At 41.4% G+C, this 21,096-nt stretch overlaps 1 protein-coding gene across 18 annotated transcripts in view; it reads left to right on the top strand.

Moving 5' to 3' along the window:
* The window catches only part of thsd7ba (thrombospondin, type I, domain containing 7Ba), a 239,415-nt gene that overhangs the window by 112,289 nt on the left and 106,030 nt on the right, over window positions 1-21,096 (top strand). For all 18 annotated transcript variants that reach the window (XM_061842249.1, XM_061842248.1, XM_061842241.1 and 15 more), the window contains one exon: window positions 1,095-1,271. In XM_061842249.1, the coding sequence (XP_061698233.1) occupies window positions 1,112-1,271 (160 nt within the window). In that variant the 5' untranslated portion in view covers window positions 1,095-1,111. The remainder of the gene's footprint in view (window positions 1-1,094; window positions 1,272-21,096) is intronic.

The raw sequence follows: 21,096 nt of genomic DNA, 5'->3' as shown, positions 1-21,096 counted from the left end.
CCGGTGGAATATATGTGCCGAGGAAGTGACTTTTACCGGGATGTTTTTTTTTAACTGTTAGCGCTAGCGTTAGCACTGTGCTAGCGTCTTGTGGCTGTGTTACTACCATGTCTCAGAGATTTTTCCCAGTATGTTTTTTTTTTTTTTTTAAGCGGCCCTGTTAGCGCCGCGCTAGCGTGTTGCTGCTCCGTTACTGCCAGGACTTGTTGATTTAGGTATGTTTTTTTTTTAACCGGCCTTGTGAGTGCTGTGCTACCATGTTTGCTATGTTAAGCTAAGCTAAGGTATTAAAACTTTGGAAACTCTTTCTGTGTACTGTCTTTCTTTGTAAATATCTCGTGTTTCAATGGGCACTTGCGGCTTTTACACAGGCGCGACTTATGTATGTACCAAATGGTATTTCCTCTACAACTGTACTGGGTGAGGCTTATAATCAGGTGCGCTCGGTAGGCCGGAAATTACAGTATTGTATTTATCTTTATATCGATCCACCTATCTACACACACATCCATCTAGGAATAGTTGGACACTTTTGTCTCCAATACATACAAACTATAATGGCAAATATTCATATCTTACCCTTCCCTGACCTATGCAGCACTTCTCTAGAGTTCCATAAATTTCGTGAAACTCGTGTCGTATTAGTGTAATCCTACTAATTAACCAACCAACCGACCAACTAATACAGGTCCCGACGCGCAAGTGTATATATTAAAAAAAAATAAATGATTCTGGGTCACACGGATTAAATTCTGTTGTCATTACTGGCTGTGGAACACAATCGAAGGCCAGTGAATCCAGGACTAATCCCCCTAACACTATTAGGACAGGAATCCATGTAGTAGCCGAGAGCAATAAATAAGATGCAATAAAAGGGAACACATCCCTTTCATTAGACCATGATTTAAGTCTCTTCAACATCTTTCCACTTGTACTGTGCATCGGAAGGCCTTGACTAATTATTTATGGTCGTTTTTAACAAGGCGAGGGAAAGCAATATGTGTGTGATTCACGATGGAGGATTTTTAAGACTGTTGCACCTTCCTCACTTTGACGTAAGTTACCGATGACTTTTCTATTTTTCACCCCCCCAGGACTAAGAGAGGAAGCAATGGGCTGGACTATGACTTTAAAGGATGACTTTGGGGTCATTGCCTGGGCGCACGGAAGTCGAAGCCACGTCCGTTTCCTCGTCCTCTTGTGGTTCTTATTCGTCCAAGTCCGATCAGATATTGTGTTTCATATGGATCATCAGTTCACCTGGAAAACAGGTACAGAAATGTTTTTTTTGCGAGTGTTATTGGCTATTTAAACCGAACTGCTCATCTAAATGAAAGCGGTTAAGTTGCTGGTGAGACTCTCCGAATGTTCCTCACTCCTGTGTCAATGGCAGTGCCGCACTCAGCAGGATTATTCTACCGGGAGTGTTTGTGCCGCAGCGGTGTGGCCTTTGTGGATGCAGCTCAGGTGATGTTCATCATAATTGCTCATCATCGGACGATCGGCACAGAGAAAACATCTGTTTTAGTGTTTCCATGCTGAGCTTGGACCGTTGCACTGATGCGCATTTGCAAAGTGAGCACGTTCTCAGAGGGAGCTCAATTTTCAACACCCGATTGACATTACAATGATGGGACGTTATGTTTTGAACCTAGTATCATTTTGAAGAAATGTGTTGCCACAAGTTTCATTGAAAGTCCCACCCACCCCCTGTGATAGTATTCATAGTCCACCAATGGAATAAGTGCCTTTTTTTCCCTGCTTATTTTGTTCTACGGAACGTCTACAGAACTGATTTGAAACAGCAGCGGAGTTTGTTTCATATGTATTTGACGAGCAAAATGTATTGGAATTGAAAAAGAAGCTTACTTCTTTTTCTTTCGACTTGTCCCGTTAGGGGTCGCCACAGCGCGTCATCTTTTTCCATCTAAGCCTATCTGGTGCATCTTCCTCTCTAACACCCACTGTCCTCATGTCATCCATCAACCTTTTCTTTGGTCTTCCTCTCGCTCTTTTGCCTGGCACCTCCATCCTCAGCACCCTTCTACCAATATACTCACTCTCTCGCCTCTGGACATGTCCAAATCATCGAAGTCTGCTCCGTCGAACCTTGTCTCCATAACATCCAACCTTGACTGTCCCTCAAATGAGCTCATTTCTAATCCTACCCAACCTTCTAACTCCGAGTGAGAACCTCAACATCTTCATTTCTCCCACCTCCAGTTCTGCTTCAGGGCCACCGTCTATAAGCCGTACATCATGGCCGCCCTCACCACTGTTTTGTACACTTTGTCCTTCATCCTAGCAGAGACTCTTGTGTCACATAGAACACCAGACACCCTCTGCCAACTGTTCCACCTCGCTTGGACCCGTTTCTTCACTTCCTTACCACATTCTCCATTGCTCTGTATTGTTGACCCAAAGTATTTGAAGTCATTCACCCTCGCTATCTCTCCTGCCCGGAGCTTCACTCTTCCCCCTCCGCCCCTCTTATTCACGCACATATATTCTGTTTTACTTCGGCTAATCTTCATTCCTCTCCTTTCCAGTGCATGCCTCCATCTTTCTAATCGTTCCTCCGCCTGCTCCCTGCTTTCACTGCAGATCAAAATATCATCTGCGAACATCACCGTCCAAGGGGATTCCAGTCTAACCATGTCGGTCAGCCTAATATTTTATTTAATTAAAATCTAGCTATTTGTGGTGAATGAAAAACCCCCATTTTCAAAGTTTTGTCTTTTTAAATGAAGCTTCAGCTTCTAAAAGAATAATTTATTGTCAGCGTTTCTAGATTTCAACTCACATTTTGGAGTGGATCTTTCCTTAAGCACAGTAAACGAATGCTGCTATTTTCACTCTCTGTGCCTTCAAGAAAAACAACTTTGAGCGTATGTCAGAAGTCCTCCTTTGCGCTCTTCACAAATTCAATTGAACATAGCGTTACAAAGCAGCTTGAAGAAGAAAACGTGCCTTCCCCCGCGCAGAAGACCCCCCCCCCCCCCTCTTTCTGGCCGATGCGGTGCACTCACGTTGCACTGTGCGTCAGGGCAATGACACTGCATAAGTGATAAAGAGGCTGAGTAATTGAACTTGAAAGAAGGCATGTTCAAAAGGGATGGAAACAAGAAACGTTCCAGGGTGAGGTTGTGAAGTCTCTGCGAATTCACCGTTGCCTCGTGTCTTGTTGTTTGAGATGCTGGGAAGAAAACTTTCGCTCTTTGCCTCAGCATGTATCACCTTGAAATGTTTGACTCTGAGGGAAAGTAAAATGACATCATTTTGGAAAACCTGGATAGTTAACGGTCAGTCAATTTATTATGTATTCAGCAGTTAAATTTGTGATTTAGTTGGATGACAGCCAGTGCATTTTGGCTTTATATGAGCTGCTTTTCATTACTTCCATGCAGGTAGTTGGGTGATTTACCTAACCAAATTCATAAAATGTTGCTGTATTTCATCCGGTACTGGATGAGGTGCTCATGTTTTTCGTTAAAACAATTTCAGGCATTTTCAAGGAATGAATAAAGTTTGTGACAACTAGTATTTGGATGAAAGGTATTTTTATTAGAAGGTTTTGTCATGATTTGGGCAACAATGTTGGATACAAGTTCATAGCCTTAGGAAAAAGTATGTGAGCCAGTTGCACTTCAGTGAAAAATCAATTGTGATGTTTTTACCTTGTGGTATTATTCAGTGTAGCGTACCACGGTATGGTTTGAAACATGAAACCCAGCACAGTGGCAGATATCTCGCCTCTGCTTATTTTCTATTGTCAGTTGTGCTAGTAATAATCAGGCATTGATCTACATTTAGATCCGAGTAAGCTTTTTTGTTTTTTAAAAAGGTTAATGGCATTGAGTCATTTTGATAGAAAGATAATTGCATTTAGGGTGAATCTCCACGTTTTTGGGTGCCCTCTGGGAGCTGTGGTGGCCTTAGTTTGTCTATATTGGCAAATAGGAGAACAGATTTTTAAAAATGTATTGTAATTTACAATTTACCCATGCATCAATCAATCACCTGTGAGCGGGAGCCTCTTCCTGATGATTTAGAGGGCGTCCAACCTGGATTGATCGCATGGCAGTCTCAGGGAAAAAACAGATTCATATTCACCGTTGACATTTGCAATGAACCACAAGTTTAAAAAAACAACGACAAAACATGAATACATGAGTGCAGGTCGAACATTCCGTTGCATGTACATCTGCCATCAACCCTAAACATGGACTTACACTAAATATGTGATTGGGATGTAAACTCTCCTTTTAATTGAACTTTTCATTTTCAGAAATAGCTGGCTTAAGTTGCGCAGAACCACACGATTGAATGTGTGTGTCTAAGGGAGAAGCGATGTGGGGTGAATCTTTTGTGATTTGCTGGGAGTCAAACAGCGGCAGATCCATTTAAGCTTGACCTTCATCAGCGCCATGGAGAGCAGAATATAGCTCTGAAACACTGTGCCTAATGGCATAATTATTCAATTATTGTGCACATAAAGTCTCTTGACGGTCAAAAGCCCACCCATTTTAAGTCCTTTTCCAATTATTTCCCAAAAAAAAGTCTTTCATTTATGTACGGTTAAGGCCCAAATTATTGGTACCCTGCCCACATTTTTTTGTTGAAGTGTAGTTAAAAAAAAAAAAAAGAAAATGACACTGGCAAATGGTAAAAGAATATAGGATGTTGTCTTAAGAGATATAAATAGTTGTTAAGAAAGCTCCATCCATCCATTATCTGTGCTGCTTAACCTCACGAGGAGAAAAGGTGGATGGATGTTGTGAGGGAGGACATGAAGACTGTGGGTGTTGCATTGTTGCATTTGTGCTAAGAGACGCTAAACATGTTATTTGCCTTCATGCCGGATTAAAGATTGGACCCAGGTCTGAAATCACTGTAGAAATGAAAGTTGAACACGAAAAGTCGAACGGATTAGTGTGTGTAGTTCCAATTATTCTGTTGAGCGAAGTCGCTGAAGGTGTAGTGACACACTTGCTTGACTTTGGTGCGGGTTCAGTTCCCAATCAGTGATGGCCTCTACGTGCCCTGCAACTGACCGGCGACCACTTCAGTGTGTCATCTTCCTTTCGCTTGAAGTTCGCTAGTATTACGCTCCAGCAATCCCGCGACCCTTGTGAGGATAAGCAGCTCGGGGAATGAAAACGGGAGCGTTTTACTACATCCTCACCGACACTTTCAGATTAAGATTCCATGCAAAGAACCAGCCATCTTTATCTCAAGGACACTTTGACCTATTGATATGGAAGACCCGCCCACCATCACATTTTATATTGACCCTGACTTAAATGTGCATATATTGTAAGATGTTGGGTGGGCTCTTGGCATATATTGACCTCGAGTACAATGCTCCATGGTTCCCCCCCCTGTGGAGAGCTTTTTCAAACCAATTAAGTGTGAGAAAACATATGTAGTAGCTGCCGCAAACAAAAAAAGATTAGATGATAAACATTTTTCACTACTAACATTGTTGTTACACGGCGTTTTTTTTTTTTTTTGTCAAATGTAACTGTATTAAACTCTAAGCGACTGCATTTTTTAAACAGTTTTGAAGTTTGCCCTCAAACCCTTCAAAAGACTTAATAAATCCTATATCGTGTACCTTTTGTTTCACTTTAAACTCATTTTGAAGTCAACATGAGGACAAAAGTGATAACTTTAGTCTACTGCTGTGCACAACATAATGCAGTGAAATGATGCATTGTCTTCTTGTCAGCAGCGGCAATAAAATTAAACACCTTTTCCAACGCTGTAAATTATGTGATGACTTTTACCCGTAACAGTCAGCGAAGGAGCAATCATCTCAAAAAATACTGCAAAATCAATAAAGGATTTTCATAATGAGAGGCGTCTCATCTCCTGCCAGATTATTCAGGAAGTTTACAGGGCCAAATCCGAAGGATCCGGAGGATCCGGCCTCGTCCCGGGCTCATGTTTGGAGGGAAAATTGAACTAATTGTAGCAGCGATGCAGTCGGACAATAATATAATAGTTTCATTTCAGAGTCTGGGTGTATCATGGCCGGCCTTCAAAGCTGAAATCAAAGATGAGCACTGCGGTACAAAAAGCTGCGAGGGGCTTAGAGCCTTCGATGACAACGCGCTGGCCGCCTTACAAACACCCCCCCCCCCCACCCCTGTTATATTTGGAGGAGGAAGAAACACAATGGAATAGTTGGATTTTAAATGGGTCGCGCCAGTCTGTAAGCCAATGCTGAGTCAGCTGTTATTATTATTATCTATTTACTTATACAGAGAATAATACATTTCTTTTCCTGTAAAGAGGAAAAATCCCAATATGATGTAAAGTGCAACCAATTTGAAAAAAGTGATTTTAAAAGCGGGCAACATTATCTTGAGGATGTAGATGCTGCAGTGGAGGATCGTGGCAAATAAACAGCATGAATAATAATGAATCCCCATCAGCAGTCATTAGCATTGAAGACCCTGGGAAGTGAATCTTTCAAAATACATACATGTATTACAAATGTAATACATACAGTGATGAAAATAAGTATTTGAACAGCCGGCTATATTGCAAGTTCTCCCACTCAGAAATCGTGGAGGGGTCTGAAATTTTCATCGTAGGTGCATGTCCACTGTGATCATCGAAAAAGAAAAATCCAGAAATCACAATGTATGCTTTTTTTTAACGATGTATTTGTGTGATAGAGCTGCAAATAAGTATTTGAACACCTGAAGAAACCAATGTTAATATTTGGTACAGTAGCCTTTGTTTGCAATTACAGAAGTCAAACGTTTCTTGGAGCTGTTCACCAGGTTTACACACACTGCAGGTGGATTTTGGCCCACTAATCCACACAGATCTTTTCTAGATCAGGCATGTTTCTGGACTGTCGCTGAGAAACACAGAGTTTCAGCACCCTCCCAAGATTTTCTGTTGGGTTTAGGTCTGGAGACTGACTAGACCACCCAGAACCTTGATATGCTTCTTACCGAGCCACTCCTTGGTTTTCCTAGCTGTGTGCTTCGGGTCATTGTCATGTTGAAAGACGCAGCCACGACCCATCTTCAATGCTCTGACTGAGAGAAAGAAATTTCACAATACATGGCCGCAGTCGTCCTGGACTTGGGTTCTAGACTTAAAGTTTTGTCGGAAGAAATGAAAGAAAGGTGAAAGGAAAACACAGGAAATGTCCTTTTTTCTAAACCTGCGTTCTCAACATTTAAATCAGAGCTGTGCATCTGAAGTCCTAAAGATTGGTAGACATTAGTGTCATAGACTACTTAACCAATTACACTAAATTCAGATTTTCCGTACGATGTGGCCGGGAGGGATATTGTGGTTTTCCTTATATGAAGTTATACTTATCCCTTTCATTCAAAAAGATATACTGAAAACAGTTTGTAACACACTTGAAAGGACAGTTATTACAGTTATTAGTTTTTAATCTCTTTCTACAAATACTTTCAACGGGAAAATATCCATCCATAAATAAGACATTTACAGCTCATCCCCAATCCCACAGTTTGGTCAATTTTTTCTGTGTGTCTTTTTAGGATCTATGAATGAAAACACAAACAAAATAAAATGATGGGAATGTGTTGACAGACTTTTAACGCAACCGTAAGGATTCACTGTCTGCATTTGGATTGATAAAATGTTTAATATACTCATATCAGTAAATGTGTGGCTGATAAGTGGATTTTTGTTTTCTATTTATTCTTTGTTTTGGCACTGTGATATTTGTGATTTGACATTTTAAGGTGTGTGCAATGAAAATCTCCAAATGAAAGTTTTTATGACGATGGCTGTGTATCACACACATTTAAACTCCGAACTGCCTTGCATGCGCACACGTGGTTATTAGCTATAAAACATCTCGTTATCAATGACGGATCTAACCACCTTCGTCCTTCGGATCGCCTGAACGTTTCATCTGGAAGCGCCGTGGCACAGAGACGGCGTATAACGTGTCGGAAGATGAAACCCCAGTATCACAAAAACGCTTCTGCAAATACACGATTTTTAGGTCAAACTTTGCTCGAGATTGCACCACAACGAATTGTCGTCATTGTGAAGATTCCCTGCCAGAATTTAATTGACTCTTTATAAAAGAATTCATGGATATTAATATCCCTCATACACTAAGGAAAATGTGAAAAAGTCAGATGAAACCAAGGTTGGACTTTTTCGGGCCTAATTGCAAAATGTATGTTCCTCATCACTGTATCTACAATTTTAAGTCTTCTAAAATTATCCTATAAGTTCGTCCCTGGGTCTGATTGGGGTTAGGAGTGGATTTGTGCTGATTTTAGGGTACCAAACTTAAGTATTGAACAAGTTCAATGTTTGTGACCGTAACTCTTTGTGTGTGTGTGTGTGTGTGTGGTGTGTGTGTGTGTGTGTGTGTGTGTGGTGTGTGTGTGTGTGTGTGTGTTGTGTGTGTGTGTGTGTGTGTGTGTATGTGTGTTGGGAACGCCGACTTCACCTGAGTCTGGACGGTGAGAATTCTGACATGGCACAAAATTTAGATAATGAAAGAGCCGCACAACACTGACGTAGGTGGAAAAAAAAACATTTTGACGTGATGTTTTTTAGAAAAGTGAGTTCCCCAGACGGCAAGAACTGTTTTCCAAAGCCAGTCTTTTTTTAAGAACATCGGCATTTTACAAGGCTCTCAACTCCGGAAACATCCTTGGACCATTGAAATCTATCCAATGTGTTTCCATCTTGTTTTTTTTTATTTTCAGACCATGTACGATCACGCAAGATTTCCAAATTGTTGATGGAACTGAATCTTTGTGTGTGGTGTGCTGAACATTCTTGTAGCATATCACACACACATGAGAGCTAAAACTTTGGAAAAATAATCGTGGCACTTGAGCAGTGGTTTGTAAACGTTTTATCATACCTGTCAATTCGTACGGTTTAGCCGTAGTTCATACGGATTTTGTGGTGAATCTTACGTATACAGCCGTATATCACAAATCATACAGATTTTTTCATTACTGCAATGCAAAGTCAATATGGATGGATGCTGTAAATTCGAGCCGAAGGGTCAGCATTTAGAGTTGGTGGAGAAAGTTACACATGCATACAATTCTAAACGCAATAATGCCACTAAATAGACTTTGATAATTAACTTCAAATATTATCATTATCAAAATCTACAATAAAAATCATTGGAAAAACTGTGTTTTTTCCCTCCATTATTTTGACATGTAATTTGCTTCGGTATGTCATAAGGATTTTTTGCTCTCTATAAGGATTTTTTTTGTAGTTTATACAGGTAGGCGCTCCGAAAAGTCAACAGGTATGTTTTATATCTGCTGCATAAAGTGTGTGTGTGTGTGTGTGTGTGTGTGTGTACATACAGTATTACAGAGGATTTTATGCTACTATTAATGTCTTATCCCAACTGGCGGTGTTTTATATACAGTATAAGGATGCTTATTAACAGCACTGAACAGAAGCCTTAATGTTTCTTTGTGTGCGCACAATTGCTATTTGAGGTTTGACGGTGTAAGTGACGGAATTGTTTTCAAACGTCAGAATGACTTTGCACTGAACGCACTGAGCGGCACGTTTCTGTAATCCGTCCAAAAATGCAGCATGTGCTTCGTCGAGAAGAAAACAAACTCTTGCGTGCGTTTGGTTTCCTTGCCAAGGCAAAAAGGGCATCACGTAAAATGATTACATTGCAAAGATCTGACAGTTAACAAGCTGATCTGTAAGACTGGATAAAATGCATCAAAAGCTGGATAAAATGCGCTTTACGCAATACCTTTGAACTCTGTGCTGGTTTGTCCGAAATACTGACGTTATTAGATTTTGAAAAGGTTAAATCCTTATTCCGGTGTCATTTCTATTGTTTGGGCTTCCAGGCCAATACAATTGTATTCAGCAGCAAATGATGAATGCGCTTCTTGTTATGCAACGTAGTTTCCAATTCAGCTTAATTATCCACAGTATTGCATTGCCATTTAAAAAGCACAGGATGTTAAAAGGGGATTCATTTATCCCTCTAACAAGTATTTCTTGTGACCTAGACCTCATGAAAATGTTTTTTTCCTTGGTGTCTGTAAAGCTTTATTTGTTGTTCCTATTTTTTTATACGAGCAATTATTGAGCTTGTTCATAACGTATATACGGGTACACTTAAAGTAGACAATGGTTCACTTTGGGGCATTTAACAGCTTTTGAAAATGAATTCCTGTTCGTAAAAATAGAGGAAATGCACATGTATGAGTACCGTAATTTCCGGCCTATAGAGTACACCTAATTATAAGCCTTACCCAGTACATTTGTAAAGGAAATACTTTTTGGTACATACATAAGCTGCACCTGTGTAAAAGCCGCAGGTGCCCAAGTTAAAACCCACATTGAAACACGAGATATTTACAAAGAAAGATGGTACACAGAAAGAGTTTTCAAAGTTTTAATACCTTATCTTAGCTTAACATAGGAACAACACGGTAGGACGAACAGGGCTGGTACCACAGGACTAACAGGCCCGGAATAAAAAAACAAAAAAACAAACCTAAATCACTGACACGGGGCGGTAACACAGCAGCGACATGCTAGCGTGGCGCTAACAAGGCAGGTTAAAAAAAAAAAAAACATACGGTAATAATCACTGAGACACGGCAGTAACACAGTAGCAACATGCTAAGACAGCACTAATGCTAGCGCAGCGCTAAAAGGGTCGGTTAAAAAAAAACATGCCTGTAAAAGTCACTTCCTCGGCACATATATTCCACCGGTCTCTTACCTTTTCCGCTCTAGTGCCCCCTTGCGGTCGTTAGAAAAAAATCCATAATTACCCGCATCACCGTATAAACCGCAGGGTTGAAAGTGTGTGGAAAAAAAGTCGCCAGGAATTACGGTGATAACCGGGGTCAATCAGATCTGAAGGCACCACTGTACTGTATATAGTATGTTACAATGTATTATCGGAAATTACCATTGACGGATACAATTTTTCCGTCAAAGATCCATTTTTTTTGTGTGTTTCCTTGTCCTTTCTTCTAAAAGCAAAACGTATGCTTTAGAATGGCAAATGTTGAAGGCGAGTAATCATTTTGACGCTGTACACTATTCACAAAACCTCACCTGCATTTAAGGCAATAATGACACGTGTATTTCAGCTATTAAAGATGGACGTTTGCAAGAGGCTTTTAAGCATTTAGGTTGAACTTGTGTCTGCCCTCTGTCAGGAAATTGGAGGTTGGAAAAGAAACAAGCTGTCAACATAACAAATCTCCCAGAACCTCAATTTACAGAAGCTATTCTCACAGAGAAGCTTTCATAAACACAATTTTTTTTTTTTTTTTTTTTTTTTACACAGCAAGACGTGCAAGGGCTTTTTTTTCTTTCACCTTTTCCAAAAGCATCGTATCTTTATGCTTTTAGGTTTGAGGTTTTGGAGAGTAAGGGTGAGGATTTCAAGGCCACGGGCAGGTTGTAAGCAAGGAAAGCCCAAGAACTGAACTTTATTTTACCAATGAAAGTATCCGAGCAGACGTATCTTAATGAATGTTGCTGATGAGGTCTTAAGATAGAAGGTCAGATTATGGCTGAATGAATCCCGCTTGATGAATAAGTTTGGTTTAAGAAAGCCGGAAGACTGTTGAACTGGGTTGTAAACGAAGACATTTACTCAACTGCACCTCGAAGCATCTCTACGTCTAGAAAAGAAAAAGTTTGCTGTTCCAATAATATTTTCTTCACTCAGGTATAAAAGCATAGAGGAGAAAATAAACAAGGGTGAGGTTGACTCATGGCTTTCGTTCCAAAATCTCTGAAGGGTGCAAGGACTGTGATGATGGAACCAGGCTAAAAAACAAAACCCAAAACATCAGTTCATCTTGTTTTAACAGCCCTCTCCAACATGACATAGTTGAAATGAGCAGGAATATTCTTTTTTTTTTTTTTGTCCTTTGCTTGTTGAAAGTAGCTGCAGCACTGTTCTACTTAAGATATCTTCTGATAATAATTAACAAGGGATTTTTCATAACCTGGATTAAGGGACACTTGTGGCACTGAAGAGTGTTGCGTTTTTCGAATGATCCAGTCGCAGCAGACGACGCAACACCCCAAAAGCTTCTTTCTTTTAGGACATGCACAACATGTCAAAACAGCCCAGTGTCAGCTCTTACTTGGCGACACTTATGTAAATTTGATGCAGTAATTTCTGAAAAAGCATGGCGAAGAAATTTTGGGCCAGTTTGAGTGTCTGACAGCAAGGTGCGTGCTAAGCTTTTTTCCGCTTTCTTCCTGTATTTGCTTGACCAAACCACTTCGGAATAAAATATTTCACGAGCTGTATATCGTCGCAGTCGGACAGAAATATTTTTTTAAAAATCAATACTATTGGTCTGTCACAACATTGTCTGTTCTTTTTATGCATTGTTAACCTTTTTAAAGGGTCGAAAATAGCTTGAGAACAAACCTATCTGCTCTCTTGGACCCTTGAAATGTATAAAAACTGTCGTAAAACTCGACCATTCCTCAGTCTGTGGCAGCTGTGCAGGTGCAGTATTATGTCACCTGAAGATTGAAAGTCTATATCAGTGATGCTCGATGCGTCGATTGCGATCGACTGGTCGCGGGACGGAAAAGGATGTCAGACAATGTTCCCTCTAAACTACGCGCGTGCACAATTGTGCACCACTGAGGCAATCTCTTCGCAGATATAAAAACATAAATAAATATAAAAAAATAATCTGATGCAATTAGAAAGTAGAACATCCAGCTATTCAGTTTTTGGCATTTTGCAATGCGATTCAATGAGTGAGGGATGACTGGTTGTTACATCCAATGGCACAATTCACATACGTAGTGTAAGCCACTGGTTTCTTTTAGGCAGCACACGGAACTTTCTCTACCAACGACGTTGCTCCGCCCACTGACCTAAAAAAAAAAAAGGATAGTGCATACACATCGAGCGGTATGTCGATTGGTTGAAGCCAGTTAGCCGCCATCTTAGTACTCCCAGGACATGGTTTGCAGGTTGCATTATGGCGGGGTTTGGTATGTAGAATTAAAACTGGTCATGTGAGCTTGACATTTGTCCAGTTCTGGTAACATGAAGGATTTTTATCTGGACTTGGTAAGCCAATAAAGGTTAAGTGCAAAGGAAAGACATAAAACACCGTGAACACCCACCCCTGTCGTCGTCGGTAGCTCGCCGGCTGCTTGAAAAGTAGATCTTGGGGTAAAAAAGTCTGGGCACCCCTGGTCAATATGTTAAAAATGTTGAATAAAAAGGGCAAATAGATTAGCCTCTTATGTTACAAATTGATACCTATCTGGCTTCGTGTTTTGAATTTTGCCCATTGCACTGCTTCGCCCAGCTCATTGTTTTATTATTTTATTTTTTACCTCTACTGACCCAATATTTTGACTTCTACAGACCTAAATAGTAAATGAGGTACCGCCAACATAGCCACGACATCAAGCTAATGAGGTATGCGAGTGTGTTTTTCTTGGGTGGGAGTTAATTGTCTGATGAACGGCACATTTCTGTTTTAATTACATCCGGCTTTGTACGCGAGTCTGTTCATCTTCTTGGTGGATTGAACATTTTATTGCCGCAATGACACAAATTCACATGCAGGCAAGGGGCAGTGCAGAGGTGCGGCAGCTGGCTGTGTGGGTAGAAACTATCATTTTGTCTTTGACCTCCTAAATTGAGCATAAAAAAAGGGAGCATCTGTGGGGCCGTCACCTTGCATTGTTTTTCACTATTCTTTTGTTGTTCTTCTAAATTTCAAGCAGGTGCTGCAAAAATGTAGCGATAACTCAAACTTGGATGTTTTTATTTTAACAAACATATTTTACTTAATGTGCCTGTAAAGTTCAAATAACGGTCCTCTAAATTTGATATGTCACAGAGAAGATTGTTGTTAACAACCCTGTCAAATTTCAATGATGTAATAAGAGGTTTACAAATCCTCCACTCTCAAATGCTGTGAGTGTGTCCACTGAAGGTGGCTTGTTTAAAAAACACGCTACTTTTTCTAGTATGTTTCTTATACCTACACATTCCCATGTTTGAGTCATGAAAATACATCCAGGTAAATTCCTTTGTTGGGTGGGATGGGTTCCAGTGGGTCGTCCCTGGGTTTTTTATGCTTTGAAGAGAGACGTTAGTCACCAGCTAGCTTGCGCGTGAACAGGCCTCCTCCGGGGTTCCTCTCGCCCTGTGGAAGGGTGGCATCCACATTCGCAGGGTCGCCCCCGTGTTTGAGATTTTAAAGGGCCACTGTCATGAAATACATGATTTTTAGTATGTTATTAATTAAAAAAACGGCAGCCGGTATGGACCCATTCTTTTTTTTTTTCACCACAAAACATGATTTTGACGTAAATGGCTTTTTGTAACTCCCGCCATGAAAATCCTCTCAAGGGATTTGTTTTCGAGAAGAAGCAGGAAGTGACATAGAGGAGAGCGGCGCCACCAAGTAGATTTGTTTGTTTCCATTAGTTTTACCTCCAGGAAGGTAGCTCGTTGTTCCTTTGTGTTAGCTAAAATGCCGGCTTGTCGCATTGCTGGATATTGCTCGAACACTCGGGAGGATGGATTTACCCTTCATAAGTTTCCAAGAGACCCGGTTCGTCGTGAAAATGGATTGCACGGCTGCAAAGGACGAGAGCTTCGTGGGTTCCAAATGAGAGGTCGGTGTGTATACAGCTACTAGAAAAAAAACAATAGTTGGGGGGGGGTGGGTAAGTCGTAAAACAGGGGTGCTAAATATGTCGATGTGCGCATCGGAAGGCTTCCGTGCAGCAGCCGCTGAAGGACGGCCTCCGCAGGCCTTGTGGATCGCTACCGGCCTTGTCGACAGAGCTGAGCCGGCCGCGGCCTTGTCGACAGGGCCGAGCCGGCCGCGGCCTTGTCGACAGGGCCGAGCCGGCCGCGGCCTTGTTGGCCAGGGGCACCGCAACGGGATGTTGAATGACACTTCCATAACTTTGCACATCGATGATGAACTCTCCGCTCATATTTATTTTTTCGTATACACATTGAAGTGAATAATGTTACATGTATTTTTCATTACAATATCTATTTTAGAATGTTTATAGGGATGACACTTGACCTGTAAATAACGACCCCCGGCTGTCAATAATTTGTGCCATCCCGTGGAGATGCACTTTCGAGGTTTATCCATAGCGAACTCGCCGACTCCATGCTGTGGTCGTAGAAATGGACCTTGTAATAATACTTAAGTTGCAATTGTTCCAGATAACCGCTGATGTGAATAAAGACTCTCAAGCTTTTATATACTGGGGGAGAGGTGACTCATACCGGACACCTAAATACAATTTTTTGAACAAAATATATTATTGCTTTTAGTGGCTGTATCTTTTATTTTCTTTTTGCATATACAGTATATCAGCAACATTGTGATGGTTGTGTTAGCCTAATCAGAGTTTCACTGTGCTAAAGTAAGCTGTGCTGATTCATAAACAAGATACAACTGAGAACAATAATAATTTTCATTATTTTTGTCTACAATGTTCAGGAGGGGCGGAGCCTGGGATATCTTTTTCATTAACTGGGATAACGGATTGTTGAGCTGCTGTGCCCTTAGATTTAAGTCTTGTGCTCGTCTCAGCGAAGGTCAGCCACATAAAAATGCAGTAAAATTATTTCATGGTTGTCTGGAATTAATTGAAAAAGCAGAGACTCTCCTTTGGAGCAAATCCACAAACTTAATTAAGGTTAAATAGAATTTTTCCTCCTTTGTCAGACCCCACGCCCCCACTTTAACCCTAGATATTGACGTATACGCAAACAACACATTTGTTTAATCAAAACCTATCAGCTGCTTTGCATCGAGCAAGTTGGAGCATTCCTTTTCGTGACACAAAGCTTTTCTGAACAATGAATGGAACTCTGAGCCAACCTGAGACTCTGCTGGGTGCCCTTTGTGAGATCCAAAATTCCAAAGGTAAAAACGTTTGAACCTTTTATGATATTTTCCCTTAATGGACTGGTTGCGTTCAGAACCCCCTCACCACGTTAGAGTGCTTTTTTTTTTTTTTTTTTTTTTTTTTTTAGGAGAAGTGCTTCCACCCCCCAACAGCGGCTGGAAGTAAATAGGTTAGCAACTGGTAGTATTTCTTATATCATTGTGCATGTTTTTTTCTCCCACTCTTCCTTCCCGAGTTAATAGCATGGTGTTTATCCTAGGGTGGTTGTGCCATTTCAAAGATTTCTGCAGAATTTAGTGCGATGTCTTTACTGAGTCATACGCAATGTGAGGTGGGGGGGGGTGAATGCTAATGATGTTCGAAGTGTTTGAACAGCAACATCTATAGAGACCCGTTAAAATAGCCTGCTCTGTTTACTGTGTATTTGACCCAGTGGGATCCACACAGGGGAGACCGTAAGGTGAAACAAAATAGATTTTATCCACAAACTCCCAGATGAGTCATTTTTAGGATGCACAGTGTTACTGATCCAGGGTGCCTGCTTGATTCTTATCCTTTGATCGTCTGCCGTGCTGAAACAGTCGAGTCAGAGGAGAGGATATCCGAGAGGGAGGTGGAGGTGGTGCCGAGCGTCAGAATCATCTTGCCAGATTTAAGCGCTTGCCGAGGACGCACTGTATTTACATTTGGAATGATCACCCGTGTCACTTATCAAACGGCAAACTTTAGCGACTAGTTTGTGTAATCAACTTAGTATGCGTTATAAAGTGTCACTAATACTAACAGGCAGGCACACTTTTTATTTGGGTGTTCTTTAATATCATGATCTGGATTAAGTTCCAACAAGCAGTCGTTATTCAGGTAAAGTCAACTTGAGTAAAACCTCGAAGAGCAGCTCATCTGGCATGTGTGACAAACTGGCTGTCCCTCACAAAGTATGTGTAAATTAGAATAAACATCCTAGGCGCTTATTTGTCAGATAAATCAGTCTGCAGTATAAAATAAACAGTTCGTTAATTATCCAGAGAATCCTGCTTAGCCAACTGCACTGTCAGTCTTATCCAAAAACATGTTTCGTATACTCCAGTCCTTTCACATTCTGTTGAGAGTTTGAGTGATAGAATGGGGCTGGCATATCGATTCTGTGGTATCGATGTAGTGATACTCACGCTCGTCATTTAGCAATGATTTCCTTAAATAATGGGTTTCATATTTTTGGGTTTAATTTTATAAATACTTCAGATCCATGAACTCAACCCACAAGACGCGGTTTGGCAGATAGTGAGCGCTTCCCACTGTTTATTTCCACTCCAAGTTGGAATTTAATGTCAAAATGAATATATATACAGGGAGTCCTCGGTCTACGACTGAGATCAGTTCCTACAGTAGTGACTTAACTCAAATTTCGACTTAAGTCAGATTCCACCAATAAAGTCAGCATTTACATCAAAATACTTTGTATATAAAAAAAAACAAATGCATTGAAATAAGATGTACTTAGCATTACTGCTGATAGGTGGATGGAGAAGAAGGGGAGGCTGTGCTTAGCTATTGCAAAGGAACCTGGTCCGCAATCCTCTCCATCTCAACAAGTATCAAAGATCCTTGTTTTGTGATTATTGTATCAGACATAGGAACAGAACCCTTCACATGCACTAAAATACGGGCTTTGTCTTTAATGATTGTTACTACGGTCGACCGACTGAAGCCTTGGTGGTGTTGGGATCTCTCCTTTCTCCAATCTTTTTATGATCTTGAGCTTCGTTTCCATGGTAATGGATTTTCTTTTGGCTGCAGAAGCATTGCTGAAAGACGCAACTTTCTTCTTTGGGGCGATAATGTCTAAAAAACCAGGATGAAAAATGCGAAGATACTACCGGCGCACAAACACGGACAAGCATTAGCCAGACACAATGGCGGATGTCGGACGGGCGTCGTAAAGTCGAAACGTCTTAGGTCGAGACTGTCTTTACCCGAGGACTCCCTGTACTGTAAAAAATTCTGATGTTTTTTGTTTAAAACAGCCACTTAGCTTTGCCTCAGAAAATGTCAGCTTTGTGTACTTTAATGGAGAAAATTTCACCCTCAAAATAGAAAACCGAGTCACATCACGAGTAGGGCATATAAAAACTGGGGTTCCACTGTACTGTATACGTAATGAGGCAATTATAAATGTATTTGGTGCTACAGTCATCACGGCCATCTGAGGGAAATCATGACTACAATGTGGCCTGTGACAAAAATGAGTTTGACACCCCTGCGGCTCAGAGGCGCCACTGGTAGATCGTTGCAGAACCACCAAACAAATTTTGCAGTTTATCTCACTGAAGTGGCATCCCCTCTGAACTGTCTTCCGAGCCATTTAACCCTGGATTCTGTTAATAATTGTATTGTCATTATTATTATTTCCAGACCCTCATGTTGTAACGTTCAACTTGAGTCGAGTTTTCCAGGATGAATGCAGAAAGCCGCATTCCAATGAACTGCAAGTCGTTCAGATAGACAGGACTTAATGAGCAGACAATTCTGGGAAACTCTTGCTCGTGGGTTTCGCTCTAGGGGGGCTTGGGGGGCTTTTCTAGATCCAAGATCATGCTCTCAGACTGATAGATTTGGTTGCACAAGGTCTTTGCTGGAGAATGGAGTTGAAGGTCCTAGTACATGAGCAGGCCAATACATAAAAACCTTCTGCTCTCTTGGTTGGCGACTTTAATTCAAATCTTTGACTGAGAATGCAGACCACTGTTGATGTGGATTTTCTAATGGCCCTTTAGACATTACGAGACATGCAAATCAATGGGGCGCCGCAGTGCGTAAGATGTTTAAAAATAACGTCTCAGTCAGGAACTGCCTATTCAGTCGAAGAAGTCATTGGTCTGTCTATCAGACATATGGGCTCAGAATAAAATACTGATGTGTGTGGGAATTGGTGCACAAGGACATAAAACACAATAAAAGAGAATAAACACAACGCGTGCGAGTATGCAATGAGAAGTGATACTATGGGAAAGCCAAAGCTAAGACCACAGACAATAAACAAAGACGAGCAACTGAAAATACTAAGATAAAAAAAAATGTATTCATGAAGAAAAAAAGATCCATTATGGCGCTCAGTCAATTATCAATGGAAGTAAAGAAAACGTAAACACTTAAAAATGTAACAATTATGAAGTGTCTCGAACCGACGTGAGCTGCTCTCCGCCCACACATTTTATAGCCCATAAAGCAACATCCCACAATGTCACGGAAAGTTATGATTGATTTTACTTTGTGTTATGTAATGTACACTATTTGGGGCGCTGCTCTATACCAGCTTCAGGAGCAGGGGTAACTCGACAGTTCCTTCCTAAGGGTACTTGCGCAAAGTTCCATTTAAGCTGTGTCATGGTTTCTTGCTATGCACGTCAGCCACCTATCCACTTTCACGCCTTGCAGAGGTAATCAAGAACAGGTGAGACTGGATAGCGCTGCTAAAGTGGTAGTGCTTTGCAGCAGAACTTGTTCAGATGAAATGGAATCATCATCACTTGTGTTTCCAAAAACTGGTAACTAAAATACTTGAAAAGTCTATATCCATCCATCCTTCCATTTTCTTACCCGCTTATCCTCACAAGGGTCGCAGTAGTACTGGAGCCTATCCTAGCTGTCAACGGGCAGGAGGTAGGGTACACCCTGAACTGGTTGCCAGCCAATCGCAGGGCACATAGAGACAAACAAACTCACTATTACACCTAAGGGCAATTTAGAGTGCCCAATCAATGTCGCGTGTTTTTAGGATGTGGGAGTAAACCAGAGTGCCTGGAGAAAACTCACCCAGGCACGGGGAGAACATGCAAACTCCACACAGGCGGGGCCGGGATCGAACCCGGGTCCTCAGAACTGTGAGGCCAACGCCTTACAGCTCGTTCCCTTTGCCAAAGTGTTGTGATAAAATACTATAATTATTCGTATTATTATTGTAGCTCTCAAGATAAATTGAGAGGAGCCAGATGAGGTGGCTGGGGCATCTGATTTGGATCCCTCCTGGACGCCTCCCTGGTGAGGTGTTCCGGGCATGTCCCACCGGAAAGAGACCCCGAGGACGACCCAGGACACGCTAGAGAGAGGCAAGGATGCCAACGGGGAGCAAACTAGCCTGTCAGAAGTGTCTATTCATAACTCCCCGATGAATAATGATAATTCAATTGCCGTACCAAATCATGTGAATCGGGATCGTTTGCTTGACTTTCCGCATCATGTCTCCGTTCAATATGCGAGCTATATCAACACTCCTTTCAAGGATATCGGCTTCTCTTACTTTGGTTCTAAATTTGGAGAGGAGTTTTTACTGATGCTCAGTGCACGAGTTAATCCATCCTAGTGGAATCTGTACAATGGTATCCTTGACTTACAAGTTAATTAAATTCCATGACAAATCTTGTAACTGAATTTGCCCATACTGTATATCAAATAAATGTTCCCTATTGGAATACACTTAAAGGCTAGTAATCCGTTCTACTGCCCCCCAAGACTTGTCAATTACATTTTTGAACGCGTAGTTGTGGAAGAGGGTCTAACCCAGCTTGTCTTGTCTGTTGTAAACCCCTGTAATGAATAAGAGATCCCTGCAGATGGCGGAGGACTTGCTGAGTTGTCGCATCAGAATCAGAGTCAGCTTGATTCTGACATAGCTCGAAGTCTATCCATTCATTTTCTGAGCCGCTTATCGTCACAAGGGTCGCGGGAGTGCCGGAGCCTATACCAGAAATTCTCGGGCAGGAGGCGGGGTAGCCCCTGAACCGGTTGGCAGCCAATCGCAGATAGCTGCAAGTACTTTCACCCCATTTTAGAGGCGAAATCAAGGGGAACATTCTCTTCCTTCTGAGTGGAGCACAGGGAAAACCTTTGAACAGATGAGAGCACATGTGCAACCATGACAGAGTGTCAAGGCAAACATGGACAAGAAGGAAATTGAACCCACTTGTTCCGCTTCGGGGTCCTTCGCTGCACCTGCAGACAGAGCTGCTGCCTTCCAAATTTCAATTGAAAGAATTCCTCGTTGACTTTTATCGCACGTTTACCGTGGCATTAAACATAAAATGCTAGATGTTACATACCTCCAGTTGGGGTATTTTCTTGAAAAAGAAAAATCCTTTGGGTCTCTCACGGCCACAATGGCCTGTATCATCATCCAGACAC

Source organism: Syngnathoides biaculeatus, chromosome 14 (genome assembly GCF_019802595.1).
Source record: "Syngnathoides biaculeatus isolate LvHL_M chromosome 14, ASM1980259v1, whole genome shotgun sequence".
NCBI classification, from domain to species: domain Eukaryota; kingdom Metazoa; phylum Chordata; class Actinopteri; order Syngnathiformes; family Syngnathidae; genus Syngnathoides; species Syngnathoides biaculeatus.
Note: the sequence above shows the minus strand (reverse complement) of the source record. Positions and strands in the feature narration are given on the sequence as shown.